This window comes from Eubalaena glacialis, chromosome 8, assembly GCF_028564815.1.
Source record: "Eubalaena glacialis isolate mEubGla1 chromosome 8, mEubGla1.1.hap2.+ XY, whole genome shotgun sequence".
Lineage (NCBI taxonomy): Eukaryota > Metazoa > Chordata > Mammalia > Artiodactyla > Balaenidae > Eubalaena > Eubalaena glacialis.
This window is the reverse complement of record NC_083723.1, coordinates 123,332,775-123,353,512: the sequence shown is the minus strand read 5'-3', so window position 1 is coordinate 123,353,512 and position 20,738 is coordinate 123,332,775. Positions and strand designations below refer to the sequence as shown.

At 55.7% G+C, this 20,738-nt stretch overlaps 1 protein-coding gene and 1 pseudogene across 6 annotated transcripts in view; both read right to left on the bottom strand.

Annotated features, from left to right (window-relative positions):
* The window catches only part of AGAP3 (ArfGAP with GTPase domain, ankyrin repeat and PH domain 3), a 59,890-nt gene that overhangs the window by 24,909 nt on the left and 14,243 nt on the right, over window positions 1-20,738 (bottom strand). For 4 of the 6 annotated variants that reach the window (XM_061198922.1, XM_061198923.1, XM_061198926.1 and 1 more), the window contains exons 2-7: window positions 2,278-2,336; window positions 1,931-2,018; window positions 1,662-1,747; window positions 1,375-1,516; window positions 832-966; window positions 583-710 (exon numbers count right to left, since the gene is read on the bottom strand). In XM_061198922.1, coding sequence (XP_061054905.1) covers window positions 583-710; window positions 832-966; window positions 1,375-1,516; window positions 1,662-1,747; window positions 1,931-2,018; window positions 2,278-2,336 — 638 coding nt within the window. Of the gene's footprint in view, window positions 1-582; window positions 711-831; window positions 967-1,374; window positions 1,517-1,661; window positions 1,748-1,930; window positions 2,019-2,277; window positions 2,337-3,516; window positions 4,424-20,738 lie in introns of those variants that run through there. The other 2 variants (XM_061198924.1, XM_061198921.1) reach the window with 2 other exon arrangements.
* Window positions 13,316-13,648, bottom strand: LOC133096553 (large ribosomal subunit protein P2-like; annotated as a pseudogene).

The window sequence follows — 20,738 nt, the reverse complement described above, 5'->3', positions numbered from 1 at the left end:
GACTGAGCAGGGAGATGCAGCTACGGAAGTACTGGCCTGCCTACCAAGGGCCAAAAAATAACCAGGCAGTAGGCCCAGGAAGTGGGCGGGTGTCCAAGTGGTAATACGGGAGGAACCCTGGCAGGACCCGGCTCAGAACACCCCCACTACCCCACACGTCACAAATGCCACTGGCCCTTGCGGGTAAGTGCTGCCCTTCTAAACGCAAACACCGAGAGAAGGGCCAGCAGGGACGAGCTCAGCTTAGAGCCTCCTGAGTACGGCTACACGGGAAGCGGGCACTGAGATAGCGCTAACGTGGCTGACCAGAGCAAATGCTTAGGCGGCCTCAGCTGCTGCAGCTGCGGGGCGAGAAGAGTGTCGAGCAGGGATGGGAACTAGCGGGAAGGCAGTCACCACGGGGTACAGAGGAGGCCAGGCCAGGCCAGTCGTGCAGGCTAAGGGAACTCGAGCCAGTGCTTTCAAACCATCCGCAAGGCGGCAGACCAGACGAGGTGGGGACAGGCAGGCAGACAGACAGGATGGCGAGGCAGGGCCGCGGCGGGCGGGGTGTGCGGTGGCAGGGGGGGAGGCTGGCCGCACCTGGTTGATATGCACAGCCGGGATGGAGGCGGCGGACACGGCCGAGTGGCTGGGAGAGTTGGGCAGTGACTTGCAGGGCCCGATGGCCAGCTGCTGCTTCTTCCGCAAGGCCACTACCTTCTGGGCCACTGCAGGGGACAGCACAGTCAATTACCCATCTGGGGAGGAGGGAGGAGCCCAGCTTAGAGCCGCCCCCACCCCCCGCCTGCCTGACCCCCCTCAGCGGGAGCGTCCCCAGCGCCGAGTTACCGTCCTGGAAGACGCGCTCCACGTTGAGCCCGTAGGTGGCGCATGTCTCGTAGTAGGTGCAGCGCTTCAAGTCTGTGGACAGCTTGCGGGCCCTGCTGTCGTCGATGACCCGCGGGTTCGCGGCACTGATGGCGTCTGTTGGAGACGGGAGAGTGGGGCCTGACTCAGCCTGCTGAGAAGCTGAGGCTGCTGGCCGGTGGGCCGTTCGGTCAGAGGGTGGGTGGGCAAAGAGCCCGGGCAGCGGACGACACGGAGCACGAGAATACGGGTGTCTGGGCCTCGTTCCAGCTCTGCCACCAACTCACTGGGTGGAAACGAGCCGGCCACTCTGTTTATTCATCTCAAAATGTGGACATGACCACCACACGGATGGCAGGATCTTAACTGGGGAAGGCCCAGCACGTACGGGGCAAAGAGGAGGCGCCCTCTCTAGGGTGACACGAAAGGGCTGGTCCAGCGCCAGGAGGGCGGGGGAGCCAGGCTTTCTCGTACCTGCCACCTGGGGGCCCAGAGCCCCCGCGTCACCCCTGCTGGCCCGCTCACCCTGCGTGCCCACCAGCACCATGGGCACCTCGCTGGCGTTGCGGAAGCTGCAGAGCCGCAGGAAGTAGTTGTACACCGTCTGGAAGCTGATTTCATCCTCCAGGCTGAACACAAACACCACCGCGTCCACCCAGGCAGCAAACTAGGGGGGACCGAGCACAATTACCACCCTCACCTGGGCGCGGGCGAACGGCGTACCCCTCTCCCCACACGCAACCTTGCCCAGTCCCAAGTGGGAACCTCGAGAAAGGGGCACCACAGGCCAGGGATGGGGGCAGGAGCATCACCTGGAGCTCGGGGGGGCCTCCTTCATCTCGGATCAGCAGTAGGTAACTCTGGCCATCCACCACAATCTCCTTCTTAAACCGACCCCCTAGAACAGAGTTCACGGTCAGGCCCAAAACCAGAAGAGCGAGCCCACGGGGGCCAAACAGAAGAAATCTACAGCTTCCAACAGAGAAGACGGGGGCACTGAGAAAGACAAGGGGCTGGAGCCCCCTGCACAGACAACGGGAAGGAGGGACGGCGGCCATTAAGGCCGGCCCGTAACGCTCACCTTCTGGGGACTCCTCCTGGACATAGGTCCCCGTCAGATAGCGGTGCACCAGGGCCGACTTCCCACTAGACAGGTTCCCCACAATGCCCTGCAGGACAGGAAGGCGGGAGAGCAGCGGTCAGAGGGCAGGACGGAGGACATGGGGCAGGAAAGGCTAATACATCAGGAAGGAGAGGGGCCGGTGCTGAGGATGGGCGAGCAAAGAGAAACAGGGAGGAGAGGGGTGACGGGAGAGACCAAGCCTAGAGACGGAGGGGACCGGAAGCAGGGGAAGCAACGCCGGCCCACCACTCCAGCCCGCACCCCCAGCCCCTGGGCTGCCTGGGCCTCCCATGGGCCTCACTCACCACTTTAAGCTCCGGCACCGAACGGCTCAGGGTCCACTCCTGGCTGTTCACAAAGGAGTCTGCGGGAGAGAAGGCCGCCTGTCAGGACTGGGATGGGACACACACCTTTGCTATCCACCACCTGCTGCCTCTGACGCTGCCCCTTCGCAGGCCAAGGCCAGAAAACAGCACTCACGCCCTCGTTTCCTGGGAAGCAGCAGGAACGGTCTGCGCGGGTGGGACAGAGCGATGCCAGCCCTCACTTCCCCTGGCCTGGACCTGATCCCTCCTCTTACTGCTCCAGCAAGGTGAGTAGTTACTACCTCGAGCCACACCCAGACTGGTGCCCCCCACCTGGTGAGAGGCCTCCAGTGGGTCTCAGCCAGACCCAAGCTGGGCCGCAGGGCTGCAGCCTCTGCTGCAAGTAGGAACAGCACGCCCTTGCAGGGTGCGGCCGCCTACCGCGTTCCTGGAGGCTGAAGAGGGAGGAGCCCTTACCTGGCCCTGTTCTGTGAGAGGCAGGTCCAATGGGGAGCGGCCCTCGTCCCCAGGCTCCTCCTGGGCAGAAGGCCACCAGCCTCTCTGTCCCAGAGACCCGCCTCCGGGGCTCCTCCTCTCCAGTCCATCCTCAGCTCCTGCCGGGCTCCAGCCACCCAGAGCCCCCCTCTCCTTTATCCTCTGGGCTGTAATGGACATCCTGTGGTCAGCTCCGGGCAGCTTGGGCCTGGGCCAGCCTCTGTGGCTGGGCTTGCTCCCCCTCCCCAGGCTGTCTCAAACAGTGCTTATGACGTCGGGTCCACAAGCATTCCCCAAACTCATCTGCACAGGCAGCTAGAGGTGAGGGCGCGAGCCTCGCCTGGGAGCTAGAAATGCTGCTGTTCTAGGGTCCCACCCAGAGCCCGCTGGCTCCGAGTGAGTCTCCATCCCTCCCCTCCCGGGCCCCAACTCCTCAGGCACCCAAAGTGAGAAGGGGCCCTTCCGAGCCGCTCTCATTCCACCACGCTAGGGCCACGAGCGGGAGGCCCTGCCTAGACCCACCTGGAAGGCCGCCTCTCTGCCACAGACACCTTCTCCAGACCCACCAGCGACCCCAGAGCCTTGCCTGCCCGGCGCTGATCCCACTCGGTCAGCCCCGGCTAGCCCCCAGGCCCACACGGCACGCCCGCCTCTCCCAGGTAGGTTTCCGGTTTGTTTCACACCCGCCCTCAACCCCGGACTCCAACCAGGGAGGCCACGCAGGCCGGGGCTCTCCCCCCTTACCGCTTGGCGCGCCCAGGAGCCCAGGGGCCGCGGCCGCCCGGCGGCTCCACAGCGGCTCGGACGGCGCGAGCGCCGTCTCCCTCCGGCGGAAGCGGCTGGTGAGCAGCCTCCAGAGGCCGGCGGCAGTGCGGGGCCGGCCCGGCTCCGGCGCGGCGCTCGGGGCCTCGGCGCCCAGCAGCAGGTCGCGGCGGCTGGAGAAGGCACCCAGGGAGCTGGCGTCGCCGTCGCTGCGGGTGCGCGCCCGGGGCAGCAGCCCCGACTCGGCGCGCCGGATCTCCTGGCCGCGGCGCAGGCGGAAGCTGAAGCTCTTCCTCAGCGCCGACAGGCCGCGCCGGGGGCCCGGGGAGCTGCGCCCGCCGCCGCCGCCGCGCAGCACCTGCCAGCGCTGGCTGCTCCACAGCGAGGCGCCCCGCAGGAAACCCGCGCTGCCCGCGCGGCCCAGCCCCGCGCCAGCGCCCTCGGCCTCGGCCGCCAGCTCCAGGCGGTTCACCTCCAGGAACGTCATGCTGGTGGGCCGCGGCACCTGGGCCCCCCGGGGGCGGCTGCGCCGGGCCGGCGCGGGGCTGGGCGCGGGGCTGGACGACGGGCTGGGCGCGGCCGAGCCGGGGCTCCCCGAGGACGCGGGCCGGGGAGCCGGCGGGAGGCCGTCGGGGGGGCCGCGGCGGCCGAGACGCGGGCGCAGGAGGCCGAGCAGCAGGCCGCGGACGCCAGCGGCCGGTGGCCCCGGGCCGCCCGAGCACACGCTCCGCGGCCGCGCCGGCTGCTCGCGCACGGCGCACAGGGCAGAGGCGGCGCGGCCGGCCGGGGCGCCGTGCAGGTCCAGCGAGTCGCAGACGCTGAGGGCGCGGCGGCAGGCGGCGGGCCGCTCCCGGCTGCGGCTGTCCCCCGGCGGCCAGCCCCGCTCCATGCTCAGGGCCCGCGGGCGAGGGCCAGGCCCATGGTGAGGGGCGCGGGGCTGGGCCCGGGCCGGGGCCGCGGCCGAGGCGCACGGACCTCCGGCCTCTTGGCACCTGGTGTCGGCCGACCGAGTCCCTCAACGCCTCCACCTCGCAGCCGACAAGCCCAGACCTGGCGAGGCCGGGGGCCAGCCCAGCACCGAGAGAGAGGTGGCAAGCCTGGCCTGGAACACCCAGGAACGGCGGCCGCAGGGGAGCCAGCCTGCTGGGGCAGCCCCCGAGCCCTGAGAAAACAGGAAATTCCAGCCCAGGGCTCCTCCTCGGTTGGGACAGGCAGGTGAGGAGGTGTCACTAAGAGCAGGCCAAATAAGTAACAGTCCTCGGCACACCACACACTGAGTTCGGTTTTGGAGAGAAGCAGGCCATTGGCTCTTTCTCCAGGGAAGAACCAGAAGGTGACCCACCAGGGTGGGAGCCAGTAAAAGCCTAAATTATGAGTGAGGAGTTATGCCGACTTCGGGCCTCAGTCTCCTTATCTGCAAAGTAGGGAGCGTCTACGAGGCAATCCTGTCTTAGGTTGGGAAACTCGCAAATCCGAGTTGTTGGATGTTTCAGTCAGCTCTTCTGTTAATGACCGAGGCTGTCTTCTTCCTTGGAGACTATAAAATCATCTGTACTAGGTTAAGTGTTGTCCTGCCCAAGGGCAGCAGAAAATCGAAAGATAACCTCTGGACCTGGACCATACAGTTCTGGACGAGTGCCTCACTTCTGAGCCCCTGAAGTCTCCAGCCTCCACCCGCTGGCTGGTTCTCACCTCCTGTCCAGAGGCTGTGCAGAGGTGAAGCTTCAGACTGCAGGACTGGTTGGAGCCTGACGCTTACTCCGAGCACGATGCCCTGTGAATTTCACGTGTGTGGGCTGCAGCAGACACTCATTAAATGCAGGGATCACTTCAGGACGGGGGCAGGGGGCAGGCAGTTGCTGTGCTGTGCTCTCCACTGCAGTTTAAACATCAGTCCTCTCCAAGGCGCTGGAGATGAGCCAGGTTACCATAATCCACAAGGACCCCAAGCAGATCAGGAGAAACCAGTTTAGGCAGTGGCAAGGATGAGGGGGCTTGCATTTCCTTTAAAGACGTAATACTCCCAGGTTTCCTCCACCCCCAGTCCAACCCAACTCCCAACGTTCCTGTCCCTCTCAGCTTTAGAATTCCACGGTCCTGGTCAGAAGCAAAGTACAAGATAAAAGTGGCACATTCCTGAGGGGGCTGGGGTGGGGGAATGCCTGAGAAAGGCAGGGCCTCTCCATCCTAGGTGCTCCTGGGGAACCCAGAGCTGGAAACTCCCAAGTCCTGGGCTGGATCTCCCAGGCCTGGAGAGGCCCCGGGGCTGATTTCGTATTTTCCTGGGACTAGTTATTAACAACAATGAGGTTGGCTTCTTCCTCTCCGGGATGCATACCCCCACATAATAGTCGGTCCTGCAGAAGAGCCTTTCCCAGGCTCCTTCAGGCGTGGAGACGGGAATGCAACCCAGGAATCCTGACTCACGTTCCCAAGTTTAAGTCTCGTACACTGAACTTCCCTATCTTCGTATCTGTCTCTCTGTCCTCTCTCACACACGTCGTCGGGGATTACCCCTCCCCCAGAGAAGAAGGCTGCTCATTCCAAACCCTCCCCCCAAGCCAATGAAAATGCAAGCACAGGACAGCAGCTATCAGAGACAAGTGGGGACTGAGGGGGGGCAGGGGACAAGGTGCCGAACAGGGGATGGGCTGCTTCAGAACCCAACTGGCTAGCCTCGGTCCAGGAGAAATGCTCAGACTGGGTCAATCCCAAACCTGGGACAGCTTCCTCTTCCTCATGGGGCTGCCTCCTCCTATTCCTGCTTCCCAGAAACCTTTCCTGACTCAGGGAAACTAGACAGAGAAGGGCACCTGCCTGCACATAAACGTCCCAGGACATCAGCCAGTCAAAGACCCCAGAAAGGAGATCGGTGTAGGCACACACCTCTCTCCTTGTTGGTGTCACACACACACCCCCGCCCAGGTCAGGGACAAGGTCTCTGTGTTCCATCTGCAAGATTCTACTCCAGACACATGTGATAAACAGCTTACTACTCAACACAGCCCAAAGGAAACTAGGACAATCCTAAAAAGCATCAGGCTGGGGCCACATAAACCGTACAGAAATCCCATAAAACTAGCCCTCGTGTCAGTTCTCTGACTCTTAAGGTCATCAGAAACACCAGGCTGAACCTGTCGCGTAGGGGTGAGACCCCACAGAAGCTTCTGGGGGAATTAAAGATGCACTCTCTCGCAACGCCTGCAGCGTGCATCCTGGGTGAGGATGGACACGCTTCCCTGGAGGCTGAGCGTGCAGAGGCTGAGCACCAAGCAACCCCTTCTGTTCTGAGCGCAGGCAAATCAGAAGGAGAAGCGCCGACTCTAGAGCCGGGTGAGCTGGGCTGGCTGCTCGGACCTGAGAGAGGAGATGCCTGCGTGTGCAGCTGTGGCCTGGGGCGGCAGGGCTGCACCGCTGAACCCAGGGTGTCTAGGGAGAAAGAGAAAGACCCCTGCATAAAAAAGGCATGAGCTGTGAGGCACTGCACAGAAACGGTGCACTGGTGGGGGGAAAAGGAAGGGCGGCCTCTGGCCCAGGAATCCACAGAGCCTTGTACCTAGCCTCCCTCAAATATTTGCTGGGTGATCCATTGATAAGTGTCGAGGCTCGCCCAGCTGAGGCCACGCAGCCGCAGAGAGCCTGTGGAGGTCCTTCTCAGAGCCCAGGAGGGGCTGGCTTTCTACTGAAAGCCAAAGGCTGCGGCTTCCTCCTGCGGCCAGAGTGGTCCCAAGAGCCACAGGGCCCTCCAACACCGGTCGGGATCTTCTTGCCCACAAGGTGGCAGCAACACATCTTCCTGCAGCCAGGTGGCCTCCAGCTGTGCGGCGAGGAAGGCGGTAAGGACCCCAGCAGTGGCCGGGCGGTGAGTGGCCACGCGGGTTGGCCAAGCCCTTCGACCACTGAGCTGAGGGAGGCGACGAGTGTCACACCCGGAGGATCGCAAGGCCAGCAGGTCTCTAGCAAGCTCTGTCCTCTCTGCAGGTCACCGGGTTGGGAATTAGGGAGTCCGCGGAGACCCTGGGCTGCCCCCGCAGTGACCCGCCACTCACACGGGCGGCCTGCAGGACCGGCCTCCTTACAAGTTTCAGGAGTTGTCCACAGCTGTCACAACATTCATCTAACACTCATCCCTCTCGGATATTTTTCTGGTGTGTTTAATGCTCCCCCGCTAGAACTCAGCCGGGCACGCAGGTGGTGGGCAATGATTCTGTGAATGAACGAGTGAATGAATGAATGAACGTACATCTTTGCTGAGCATGAACTGTGCGCCCCAGCTTTTGTTCCCCCTTGTGGGGAGGGAGGCAGGCTTTTGAGAGACGGTCCCTGGCTGGCGCAGTCTGTTGAAATAAATCACAGCCGAGATCAGACCGCAAGTGGAGAGGTATAGGGGTGCACTGGCAAAACACATGCTCTGGAGTCGAGAGAACTGGGTTCAAATTCAGCCTCTGGCACCTATTAGCTGTGTGCCCGTCAAGTCACCTGAACCTCACTGGGTCTCGGGGCTTAGTCTGTAAACTGGGGATAATCCCACCTTTCCAGCTGAAGTTGCTATGAAGGCCAGTGGCGTGATCGTGGAGGGTACGGGACAGTGCCTGGCACGCAGCAGGTGATCTATAAAAGCAGTCATTGGGGCTTCCCTGGTGGCGCAGTGGTTGAGAGTCTGCCTGCCAATGCAGGGGACACAGGTTCGAGCCCTGGTCTGGGAAGATCCCATGTGCCGCAGAGCAACTGGGCCCGTGAGCCACAACTACTGAGCCTGCGCGTCTGGAGCCTGTGCTCCACAACAAGAGAGGCTGCGATAGTGAGAGGCCTGCGCACTGCGATGAAGAGTGGCCCCCGCTTGCCACAACTGGAGAAAGCCCTCGCACAGAAACGAAGACCCAACGCAGCCAAAAATAAATAAATAAAATAAATAATTATAAAAAAAAAAAAAAGGTAAAAAAGCAGCCATTACTACTGGGCAGGAGAGAGTCAAACTGGACACAGGAATGACTTAGACCAGCGCCAGCTTCCTTCAAGTCGGAAATCTAGCTGGACGCCTCAGCAGTTCCACAGCAGCTCAAGCCTGTGGATGACCAGTCCCTCCATCTCTTCTTCTCCAAGAGACCACAGAGGCGGACCTCAGAGATCCCCGAGGCCCTCTTGGATCACGTCTTTCTCTGAAAATCTGATGAAAGCGGTTATGGGCTGAACTGTGTTCCCCCCAAATTCATATTTTGGAGTCCTAACCCCCAGTACCTTAGAATGTGACCTTATTTGGAAACAGGGTGGCTGCAGATGTAATTAGCTAAGACGAGGTCACCCTGGAGGAGAGTGGGCCCTATTCCCATATGACTGGTGTCCTTATAAAAAGGGGAAATTTGGACACAGAGAGTCACGCACAGAGGGAAGACGATGTGAAGAGACATGGGGAGAAGACGGCCATCGACAAGCCAAGGAGAGATGCCCGGAACAGATCCTCCCTAATGCTTTAAGAGGGACATAAAAAACACACAAAAGCTATAGATTCAAGGGGGCGGGCTCCTGGGGCCGGGCAGGTGTGACTGCATAGAAAGGAGTCCCTTCCTGGACCCTCCCAGAGCTGCTCAGAGGAGCTGGGAATTCGGCCCCATCTCCCAAGGTCAGGCGTCAGAGGGCTCCCCTCCCCCCATGGAAAGCTGAGAGGATCAAAGACCACTCTCTGTGGGGCAGTCATCCCAGCCTGGAAATGGCCCTTCCAGCGCCAAACTAGCTACTCGATAGCAATTTCTTCGTTTTTTTCTTCCTGTCCACAAAGTCTGGGCGAGGCACCATCCCTCTGTACGCCCCCAACCCCTGGCCTCCTAACCTCATCCTAAAACCCCGAGGCGGACCCAGACAGACAAGACGCAGCTCCCTGCTCAGACCAAGAAGCATCCGCGGCTGAGGACCACGCATTACGCCGAGAAAAGTCTGCTGCCTTTCAACAGCTCTCCCCAAAGGAGAAGGGAACAGTGTGTGCACCCCGAATCCCTCATAATCCTCCAACGACCCTGAAGGTGGTGTGAGCCTCACTGCTGTGGGCGGAGGGAACTCTGGACTCAGAAGGTAAAACTGCACGCTCCCTCGAGGCACTTTGCCTTTTCGTCCCAATTTTGACACGTGTCCTGCATTTCATGTCTTTTTAAAAAAATTTTTTTAATATAAATTTATTTATTTATTTTTGGCTGTGTTGGGTCTTCGTTGCTGCGCGTGGGCTTTCTCTAGTTGCGGCGAGCGGGGGCTACTCTTCGTTGTGGTGCGCGGGCTTCTCACTGCGGTGGCTTCTCTTGTTGTGGAGCACAGGCTCTAGGTGCGCGGGCTTCAGTAGTTGTGGCATGTGGCTCAGGAGTTGTAGCTTACGAGCTCTAGAGCGCAGGCTCAGTAGTTGTGGCACACGGGTTTAGTTGCTCCGCGGCATGTGGGATCTTCCCGGAACAGGGCTCGAACCCGTGTCCCCTGCATTGGCAGGTGGATTCTTAACCACTGCGCCACCAGGGAAGCCCTCATCCGTCTTTAAAGGTTGTTCTCTTCCTTCAAAACTGAGCAACGGTCCAGCCGAATCCCATGAGCTAAAAATCTGCCTCTTCCAGTCCAACAGTCTTTGAAAATGCCTTCAGTCTGTGGATCTTCATTCCATATCAGCAGTATCAACAGGCTAATGAAAGACTGCTTTCATCTTTTTTACAGAAGTAAAATATTTTAATAAAGGGAAGACACAACACAGTATTCAAATAATTGCACCGTTTTTGCTCTAAGACGGAGGAGCTATGCCCCCTTCTGGGAACTCCAGTACAGATACACAAGTTCTGGGTCTCAGGGAAAGGGGGACTGAGGGTCAGTGTACACTATTAAGAATAAAGACAGGTAGTTTGAGAGTCTAATGGACAAAAGTTTAAAAGCATCTGAATTCCTGGGGCTTCCCTGGTGGCGCAGTGGTTGAGAATCTGCCTGCCAATGCAGGGGACACGGGTTCGAGCCCTGGTCTGGGAAGATCCCACATGCCGCGGAGCGGCTGGACCCGTGAGCCACAACTACTGAGCCTGCGCGTCTGGAGCCTGTGCTCCGCAACAAGAGAGGCTGCGATAGTGAGAGGCCCGCGCACTGCGATGAAGAGTGGCCCCGCTCGCCGCAACTAGAGAAAGCCCTTGCACAGAAACGAAGACCCAACACAGCCAAAAATAAATAAATAAATAAATAAATTTATTAAAAAAAAAAAAAAAAGCATCTGAATTCCAGGTGGGTGAAGGATGGATTGGGAGTTTGGAATTAGCAGATGCGAACTATTTATATAGAACAGATAAACAACGAGGTCCTACTGTATAGCACAGGGAGCTATATTCAATATCCTGTGATAAACAATATTGTAAAAGGAGGGACTTCCTGGCGGTCCAGTGGTTAAGACTCCGCGCTTCCACTGCAGGGGGTGTGGGTTGAATCCTTGGTCGGGGAACTAAGATCCCACATGCTGCTCAGCGCGGCCAAAATAATAATAATAATGTAAAAGAATATGCAAAAGAATATATGTACGTGTGTAACTGAATCACCTTGCTGTACACCAGAAACCAACACAACACTGTAAATCAACTATACTTCAGTAAAATAAAGTTTCAAATAAATAAATAAAAGCATCTGATTTCCCATTATAAATTTTGAAAGCAGGGCCTACACTGAGGCCCAGGGCTCTGCCCCACTGCCAAGGCCAAGCCTGCCCATTGCCCCCAGCATCCAACACACATGCCCGGACCCCAGGAGGCCTCTGGACGGGCTCCCCATCAAAGGAAGCCACAGACCTCTCAGGCCAGACCCAGGTTGACAGCAGCAGGGCCTGGACGTGGAGGCCACCTCCCTCCCCCCGCCAGCCCAGCAAGAGCTGTCAGTCAGCACTCAGCTCATGCCCGCTGCCACCACAAGCCCTCCCGGACCTCCCGGCCTCCTCTCACTGTCCCCACTTCACGTCATGTCTTCTGTAGATGCTAATATCTAATCTGCTCTCACCTCATGGGGGCCTGAGCTCCCGGGCACAGAAAGGTCACAGATCCCTGCCCCTGTGGCTCAGAGCCAGACTCGGGCAGCCCTGGGGACGGCAGAGCCATTTTGGTGCCCTATACACCCAAGGCAGCAGCCACAGGGGACAGCACTGGTCACCTGATAATAGTGGCTACTTATTGAACATGATAGGCTCTACTCTGAGCACTTCACACACACAAAACCATTTAACCCCTCTGAGAAAGGTACTGATTTTCTTTTTTAAAGAAGTATTTATTTATTTATTTATTTATTTATTTATTTATTGGCCACGCCTCGCAGCATGCGGGATCTTAGTTCCCCGACCAGGGATCAAACCCGTGCCCCCTGAAGTGGACGCTTGGAGTCCTAACCACTGGACCGCCAGAGAAGTCCTGAAAGGTACTGTTTTGTTTTTTTGTTTGTTTGGTTTTTTTCGGGCTGCGTTGGGTCTTCGTTGTTGCGCGTGGGCTTTCTCTAGTTGTGGCAAGCGGGGGCTACTCTTCTTTGCAGTGCGCAGGCTTCTCATTGCTGCGAAGCACGGGCTCTAGGTGCGTGGGCTTCAGTAGTTGTGGCACGTAGGCTCAGTAGTCGTGGCGCACGAGCTTAGTTGCTCCGCGGCATGTGGGATCTTCCCGGACCAGGGCTCGAACCCGTGTCCCCTGCATTGGCAGGCGGATTCTCAACCACTGTGCCACCAGGGAAGCCCGAAAGGTACTGTTAATCTCCCCATTTTACAGATGAGGACTCTGAGGCACAGGGGCCAAGTAACGAGCCTAAGGTGAGGGCTGGTAGGTGGCTGAAGCTGACCTTCCTACCTAGGCCACCTGTCTGGGCCCGAGCCCTGGGGCCTGCTGAGCCTAGTGAGATTTCTGCTGGCACACAAGTTCATCTTGCAGGCAGCCCTCACCCATCTTCCTTTCCTCCTGCCCTGGTACCCACATCGGGGTGGCCCAGCCTTGCCCTTCCCAGCAAGGGAACCTCCTTCCCAAAAGACTCCCTAAGGTTCCTCCTCACCCACCTTCCAAACAAACTCCTGCCCCCAAATCCCACTCTCCCAGCCCTGGATCAGTACAAGGGGCTGACACAGGTTCACGAGCCACCCCTGCCAGGCATGTATGGCATTCACAAAGGAGAAGCCACCTTGACAGGCAAAAGGGGCGCTGTCTGGGGCTGATGGGCCCTCGGCACACCTCACGTTCACGCCATGTAGACAGAGCCCAGAGCGGCCTCCTGAAGTGAAGACGCTTCCCTGGGCGACTGCCATCTTCCTGAGCCCTTCAGGTACCCAGCAACATGTGACAGTTTATTTCCTACTGTGACACACGCCCTCCCCACCTCCCCCCACAGGGGGTCCACTGCCCAGCGCTGCCAGGCCACACACAGGACTGGAGTGGTGCGGGGACAACCAGATGAGGCCCCTGGGGGCACAGGGCTACCCCCGTCCCACGCAGCCGGTTCAACTGCACACTTTTCTGCTCAACACCAGCAAGCATTCCCAGGCCCACCCGTCCTCCCGCATCACAGAGCGACTGGGAGTGGCGATCAGAGCTTTGGCGCCTGGCAGTTGGGTTTCAGACTTTCCTCTTTTTTTTTTTAATGTAAAAAGGGTTTTATTTGGAATTCCCTGGTGGTCCAGTGGTTAGGACTCCGCTCTTTCACTGCCGAGGGCCCGGGTTTGATCCCTGGTCAGGGAACTAAGATCCCGCAAGCCATGTGGCATGGCCAGAAAAAAAAAAGTGGGGGGGGCTGCTTTTATTTGCAGGGGAGCAGGACTCTAGTTGAACAAGCCAAATGCCACGTCGTCGTCTGACTCCTCGGCCTCCTCCTCCTTCTCGTCTTTCTGCAGATCCTGAGGCGGTGGAGATGGCTGCAGATCCTGGGGCGGTGGAGACGGCCACAGCCCCGGCAGTGGGCGCGCCGGCCAGCATGCCGATACCCCGGGCAATGACGCCCTTGGTGTTCTTTCCGTTCAGCTCACAGATGACCTTGTTGAGCCACTGATCATCCACCTCAGTGCCGTGCTGTCCAGGATCTTCTTGATGTCCTTGGCGCCGGGGGAGGTGCTGTCCCCGAGGGCGGCCGGCAGGTAGGAGGCGACGTAGCGCATCTCTGCGGCGGCGAGAGGCCTTGCACAGGCGACCTCAGAGGCATCAGGGACGCAGGCTTTCCTCTTAATCCTACTCTCATCTGTCTTCAGCCTGAGGACTCACCGCCCCACCGGCCCGTCAGCTCTCAGGCCTGGGCCCCCGGGCCACACCATCGCTGTGAAACAGCGTCAGGGAACCCTGGTGACCGCGTGGGCGCGCATGGGAGGCCACCCGGGAGGGAGCCCTAGAGGTCGCGTGGCCGACTGCAGCCTCCCCCACGGCCCTCGGCTGCGAGATGAGAAGGGCGCAGAGGTCAAGGCCGTGTGCAGAGCTGCCGTGCTCTTCGAACTTACGCCACAGGCAGAGCCGACCAGGAGCCCCCGGCAGAACCCCTGCCCAGAGAGCAAGGGTCCCCGGTCCGTCAGCAACAACTGGGCAGTGGGGACGACACGCAGGGCAGAGGTGGAGGGGTCCCTGCAAACCATCTTCACAAACGCCCATCTACAGCCTGTAGACCCCACGCGGGCGGGTCTCCTTCACCTCCCCTCCCGGCACCTTCACCTGTGCTCCTCTGTGCAACGGCCTCACTCAGCCCACCTCCTCCCCGAGGCCTCGGACCTCAGCCGCCAGCCCTCGCCCCAACCTCGCCGAGCCCTGCACAGCTTGGCCGGGCAGCCGGGGAAGCCCACGGGCCGCGGAGTCTGCGTGGAGCTACGGCCGAGCCGCAGGAGAAGCTGTGCTGGACCCTGGGAGAGGGGGAGGCAGGACACAGTTTGCAACAAGGTTCCTGGATTTAAAGGATGGAGAGAGAAGATCGATAGATTCACTGCATAAAAATAAGGTCCTGAACGATTAAAAAACAAATTGTAAAAAAAAACACAAAAAAACCTAAGAGAAATGTAACTAAAGGGAAATCAACACCTGGACAAAAATGTGACTATGCTGATGGGTTAATATCACTAATACATGCAAAGCGCACAGATGTCGCTAAAAAAAAATAAATAAAATCTTGACAAAGTAAAGAAAGTACAAACAGCCAATTCATGTGGAAATCACTCGCTCTCACTTGGGACTCAAAGAAATAGAAATTAAAAATGAAGTTCCAGGGCTTCCCTGGTGGCGCAGTGGTTAAGAATCCGCCTGCCAACGCAGGGGACATGGGTTCAAGCCCTGGTCCAGGAAGATCCCACACACCGCAGAGCAACTAAGCCTGTGCGCCAGAACGACTGAGCTTGCGCTCTAGAGCCTTCGAGCCACAACTGCTGAAGCCTGTGCCCTCTAGAGCCCACGTGCCGCAACTACTGAGCCTGCGTGCTGCAACTATTGAAGCCCGCGCGCCTAGGACCGTGCTCCGCAACAAGAGAAGCCACCGCAACGAGAAGCCCATGCACCGCAACAAAGAGTAGCCCCCGCTCGCCACAACTAGGAACGAAGACCCAACGCAGCCAAAAATAAATAAATAAAATTAAAAAAAAAAAAAAATGAAGTTACACTTCTCACCTACCAAAGCCTTAACATGACTTTTGTGTCCGTGAGGCCCAGTGCTGGCAAGCGTGCGTGTGCCCAACCCCCCTCCCCAGCAGCTCAGCCCTTTGCCCCTCGTACTAAATTAGCCACAGGGACTCCAACAGAGACCGTCTGACATGGACACAAAGGTTTAGGCCCAAAGAAGTCCAGCACTTCCAAAAAAGTGATATCAACCAGAGTGTCCACCAATACGGAAACAAGGGAGTAAGCGACAGTGTCTCCAGATGGTGGGACATCATTCAGCCACTTAAAATAACATCTGCAGGGGCTTCCCTGGCCGTCCAGTGGTGAAGCCTCCACCTCCCACTGCAGGGGGCACGGGTTCCATCCCCGGTCGGGGAACTAAGATCCCACATGCTGCACAGCACAGCCATAAATGAACAAATAAATAAGTAAATAATAAAATAACATCTGTAGAGACTTTTTTACTCAGCACAGCAGCAACACTTGTGATCGTTTTTTTAAAAAAGCAAGATACAAAATTGTACATAACATGGACCCAGGTAAAAAACGCAGGGAAAAAGGAACATATCAAAATGAGGACAGAGGCCAACTGTGGCGGTTAGGACCTGCAGTGATTTTTTTCTGCCTCTTTCTCTTTTTCTGCAAAATGTACATTTCACCCTGTTTCCTAAAATGTTTGTAGAGAATACACTGCAAAGAAAACAGAAGAAACAGAAGTGTTTCACCTAGGGATGAGGGCTGGGTGAGGGAAGAAATGGCTCGCCAGAAAAACGCATGGGTTTGCGCTCTCCCGGCTGAACCCTCGGCCCCCAAAGGCCCCCGAGCCTCCACACCTGCAGCGGCTCTGGGTCACCACACAGCCTGACTGGGGCTCACGACAGTTTTCCAACTCCAGCTCTGCGTGGGACACAAAAGAAGAAAGTGGGCTGGGACTAGTCTAATAAACATGCACTTTGCCCTTCTTTTTAGAATTATATTTTACAGTATAAAAGCACATGCACAACACGCTGGGAAAGCTGCTCTTGATCCTCTGCCCCCTTCCCTTTCCTTCACATGGAAGCTTCCAGAATGAGTGTCCCCTCCCGTCCCCAAAGCCCCAATGCTAGGACTTGGACTTAGCATTTCACCACAATGCCCAGCCTGGGAGCAAGGAGCAGCTGCTTACACAATACGCTGGCAGGCATCCCCAGTCCCTGGGTACGGGCCTCATTCATCCATCATCCAGCCGTTCCCCTACTGAGGGCCATTCCGGTTGCTTCCTTTTTTTTCTTTAAACCTCTACAAGCAAGGCTGTAATCAACACCTGTGTACCTATGTGTTTTCTTTCTTTCTTTTGTTTTTTTATAAATTTATTTATTTATTTTTGGCTGCGTTGGGTCTTCATTGCTATGCGCGGGCTTCTCATTGTGGCGGCTTCTCTTGTTGCGGAGCACGGGCTCTAGGGGCGCAGGCTTCAGTAGTTGTGGCTCTCGGACTTTAGAGTGCAGGCTCAGTAGTTGTGGCGCATGGGCTTAGTTGCTACGCGGCATGTGGGATCTTCCCAGACCAGGGCTCAAACCCGTGTCCCCTGCATTGGCAGGCGGATTCTTAACCACTGCGCCACCAGGGAAGTCCCATCTATGTGTTTTCTTTCCACAGGTTACATGCCCCAAAGTAGCACTGTTGGGTTCAAAGAAAAATATGAATTTTTCATGTTCATGGATAATGCCTGATTACTTTTCCAAACAGGAGGCAGCAATTCACTGCCCCCCCCATTCCCCCACCAGCAACATATGAGAACACCCACTGCGCCGCTCTCACCAGCATCAAGAGTCATCAGCTCACTTCCTGCTACTGAACGAGGAACCCAGTACCTTGCTCTTCAGATCTGTGTTTCCCTGATGACTCTGAGGCTAAGCATCTTTTCCTGGTCATCAACAATTTCCATTTCCTCTTCTCTGAATAGTCTGCCTGGTCCTATTCTTTGTCCACTTGTCTTTGGGTTTTTTTGTTTTGTTTTGTTTTTTGGCTGCACCGGGTCTTAGTTGTGGCACACGGACTTCTTAGTTGCAGCATGCTAACTCTTCGTTGCGGCATGCATGCGGGATCTAGTTCCCCGACCAGGGATCGAACCCGGGCCCTCTGATCAGGAGCATGGAGTCCTACCCACTGGACCACCGGGGAAGTCCCTGTCTTAGAGGTTTTAAAAATCTTTTTCTTAACAATTTAGAGGAATTCTTTGTATAATAGGCATCTTAACCATTTATCTGGCACATGTACATGGCCAGCAAATTCTCCTACTCTAGTCTACAAAAATGTAATTAAATCTGTTAATTTTGTCATTGATCATAACATCTGAACAACAAGAACCACAACAAAAATCCACGCGACAAGAGTGATACTAAAAAAAGGCAAAGGGGGCGGGGGCGGCCTTCTTGACAGAAGAGTACCAGCTAAAACTTGCGGAAGGAACGTCCAGATGAGAAAATCAACACGTGGCAGCCCCAATAGAACAGATTCAGGCACGATCACTGAGGCACTGAAAACCACTGACTGAAAGTTGTGGGGAGCAGTTTACTTCCAAGGTGCAGAAGTCTCACCCTACAGATTACCGATGAATTACACAGCGGGAGGCAATGGGCCTTCAGGGTTAGGAGATCCGGTAATTATGTCCATACCATCACTAACAGCAGGGCCTGATGTGACACAATAGCAGGTATTCCTGTCAAAAGGGTTTAACCTGGATCTCATCAAGCCCCTGAGCTCACTTCAGGTCATGGGCAGCAAGAGGGATACAGGCACAAGTTAAATAAGGCCAAGCAGCCACAGCGCCCGAATCAGAGTGCAACCTTCTACAAGAAAACTGCCCCAGACTCTTCAACAGTCTGTGTGATAAACTGGTCAGAATGGCCATCATTAAAAAGTCTACAGGGCTTCCCTGGTGGCGCAGTGGTTAAGAATCCACCTGCCAGGGGCTTCCCTGGTGGCGCAGCAGTTGAGAATCTGCCTGCCAATGCAGGGGACACGGGTTCGAGCCCTGGTCTGGGAAGATCCCACATGCCGCGGAGCAACTGGGCCCGTGAGCCACAATTACTGAGCCTGCGCGTCTGGAGCCTGTGCTCCGCAACAAGAGAGGCCGCGATAGTGAGAGGCCGGCGCACCGCGATGAAGAGTGGCCCCCGCTTGCCACAACTAGAGAAAGCCCTCACACAGAAACGAAGACCCAACACAGCCATAAATAAATAAATAAATAAATAAATTTTAAAAAATTAAAAAAAGAATCCACCTGCCAATGCAGGGGACACAGGTTCGAGCCCTGGTCCGGGAGGATCCCACATGCTGCGGAGCAGCCCGTGCGCCACAACTACTGAGCCTGTGCTCTAGAGCCAGCGAGCCACAACTACTGAGCCTGTGTGCCACAACTACTGAAGCCCATGTGCCTAGAGCCTGTGCTCCGCAACAAGAGAAGCCACTGCAATGAGAAGCTCACGCACCGCAACGAAGAGTAGGCCCCGCTCGCTGCAACTAGATAAAGCCCGTGCGCAGCAACAAAGACCCAACACAGCCAAAAATAAATAAACAAATAAATTTATGTTAAAAAAAAGAAGTCTACAAATAATAAATGCTGGAGAGGGTGTGGAGAAAAGGGAACCCTCTTAACACTGTTGGTGGGAATGTAAACTGGTGCAGCCACTATGGACAACAGTATGGAGGCTCCTCAAAAAATTAAAAATAGAGCTACCATATGACCCAGCAATCCCACTCCTGGGCATATACCCAGACAAAAGTATAATATGAAAAGATACATGCACCCCTATGTTCATAGCAGCACTATTCACAATAGCCAAGACATGGAAGCAACCTAAATGTCCATCGACAGATGAATGGATAGAGATGTGGTATATATATACAATGGGATACTACTAAGCCATAAAAAAGAATGCTGGGGCAAAGTGAGAGTAGCATTGACATATATACACTACCAAATGTAAAATAGCTAGTGGGAAGCAGCTGCATAGCACAAGGAGATCAGCTTGGTGCTTTGCGATGACCTAGAGGGGTGGGATAGGGAGGGTGGGAGGGAGGCTCAAGAGGGAGGGGATATGGGTATATATGTATGCATACGGCTGATTCACTTTGTTGTACAACAGAAACTAACATAGCATTGTGAAGCAATTATACTCCAATAAAGATGTACTAAAAAAAAAAAAAAAGAGGGGCTTCCCTGGTGATGCAGTGGTTAAGAATCTGCCTGCCAATGCAGGGGACACGGGTTCGAGCCCTGGTCCAGGAAGATCCCACATGCCGCAGAGCAACTAAGCCCGTGCGCCACAGCTGCTGAGCCTGCGCTCTAGAGCCCGTGAGCCACAACTGCTGGGCCCATGTGCCACAACTACTAGAGCCCGCGCGCCTAGAGTCCGTGCTCCACAACGAGAGAGGCCACCGCAATGAGAAGCCTGTGCACCACAACGAAGAGTAGCCCCCGCTCACCACAACTAGAGAAAGCCCACGTGCAGCAACGAAGACCCAACGCAGCCAAAAATAAATAAAATAAAATAAAATAAATTTATTAAAAAAAAGAATAAAATAATGCCATCGGCAGCAACATGGATGGACCTAGAGATTATCATACTAAGTGAAGTAAGTCAGAAAGAGAAAGACAAATACCATATGATAACACTTATATGTGGAATCTAAAACATGACACAAACAAACTTATCTACGAAACAGAAACAGACTCAGACATAGAGAACAGACTTGTGATTGCCAAGGAGGTGTGGGTAGGGGAGGGAAGGATTGGGAGTTTGGGATTAGTAGATGCAAACCATTATATATAGGATGGATAAACAACTCCTATTGTAAAGCACAGGGAACTATATTCATTATCCTGTGATAAACCATAATGGAAAAGACTATGAAAAAGAATATATATTTTTTTTAAACATCTTTATTGAAGTATAATTGCTTTACAATGGTGTGTTAGCTTCTGCTTTATAACAAAGTGAATCAGTTATACATATACATATGTTCCCATATCTCTTCCCTCTTGCATCTCCCTCCCTCCCACCCTCCCTATCCCACCGCTCTAGGTGGTCACAAAGCACCGAGCTGATCTCCCTGTGCTATGCGGCTGCTTCCCACTAGCTATCTATTTTACATTTGGTAGTGTATATATGTCCATGACACTCTCTCACCCTGTCACATCTCACCCCTCCCCCTCCCCATATCCTCAAGTCCATTCTCTAGTAGGTCTGTGTCTTTATTCCCATCTTGCCACTAGGTTCTTCATGACCTTTTTTTTTTTTTCCTTAGATTCCATATATATGTGTTAGCATACTGTATTTCTTTTTCTCTTTCTGACTTACTTCACTCTGTATGACAGACACTAACTCCATCCACCTCATTACAAACACCTCCATTTCATTTCTTTTTATGGCTGAGTAATATTCCATTGTATATATGTGCCACATCTTCTTTATCCATTCATCCGATGATGGACACCTAGGTTGCTTCCATGTCCTGGCTATTGTAAACAGAGCTGCAATGAATATTTTGGTACATGACTCTTTCTGAATTATGGTTTTCTCAGGGTATATGCCCAGTAGTGGGATTGCTGGGTCGTATGGTAGTTCTATTTTT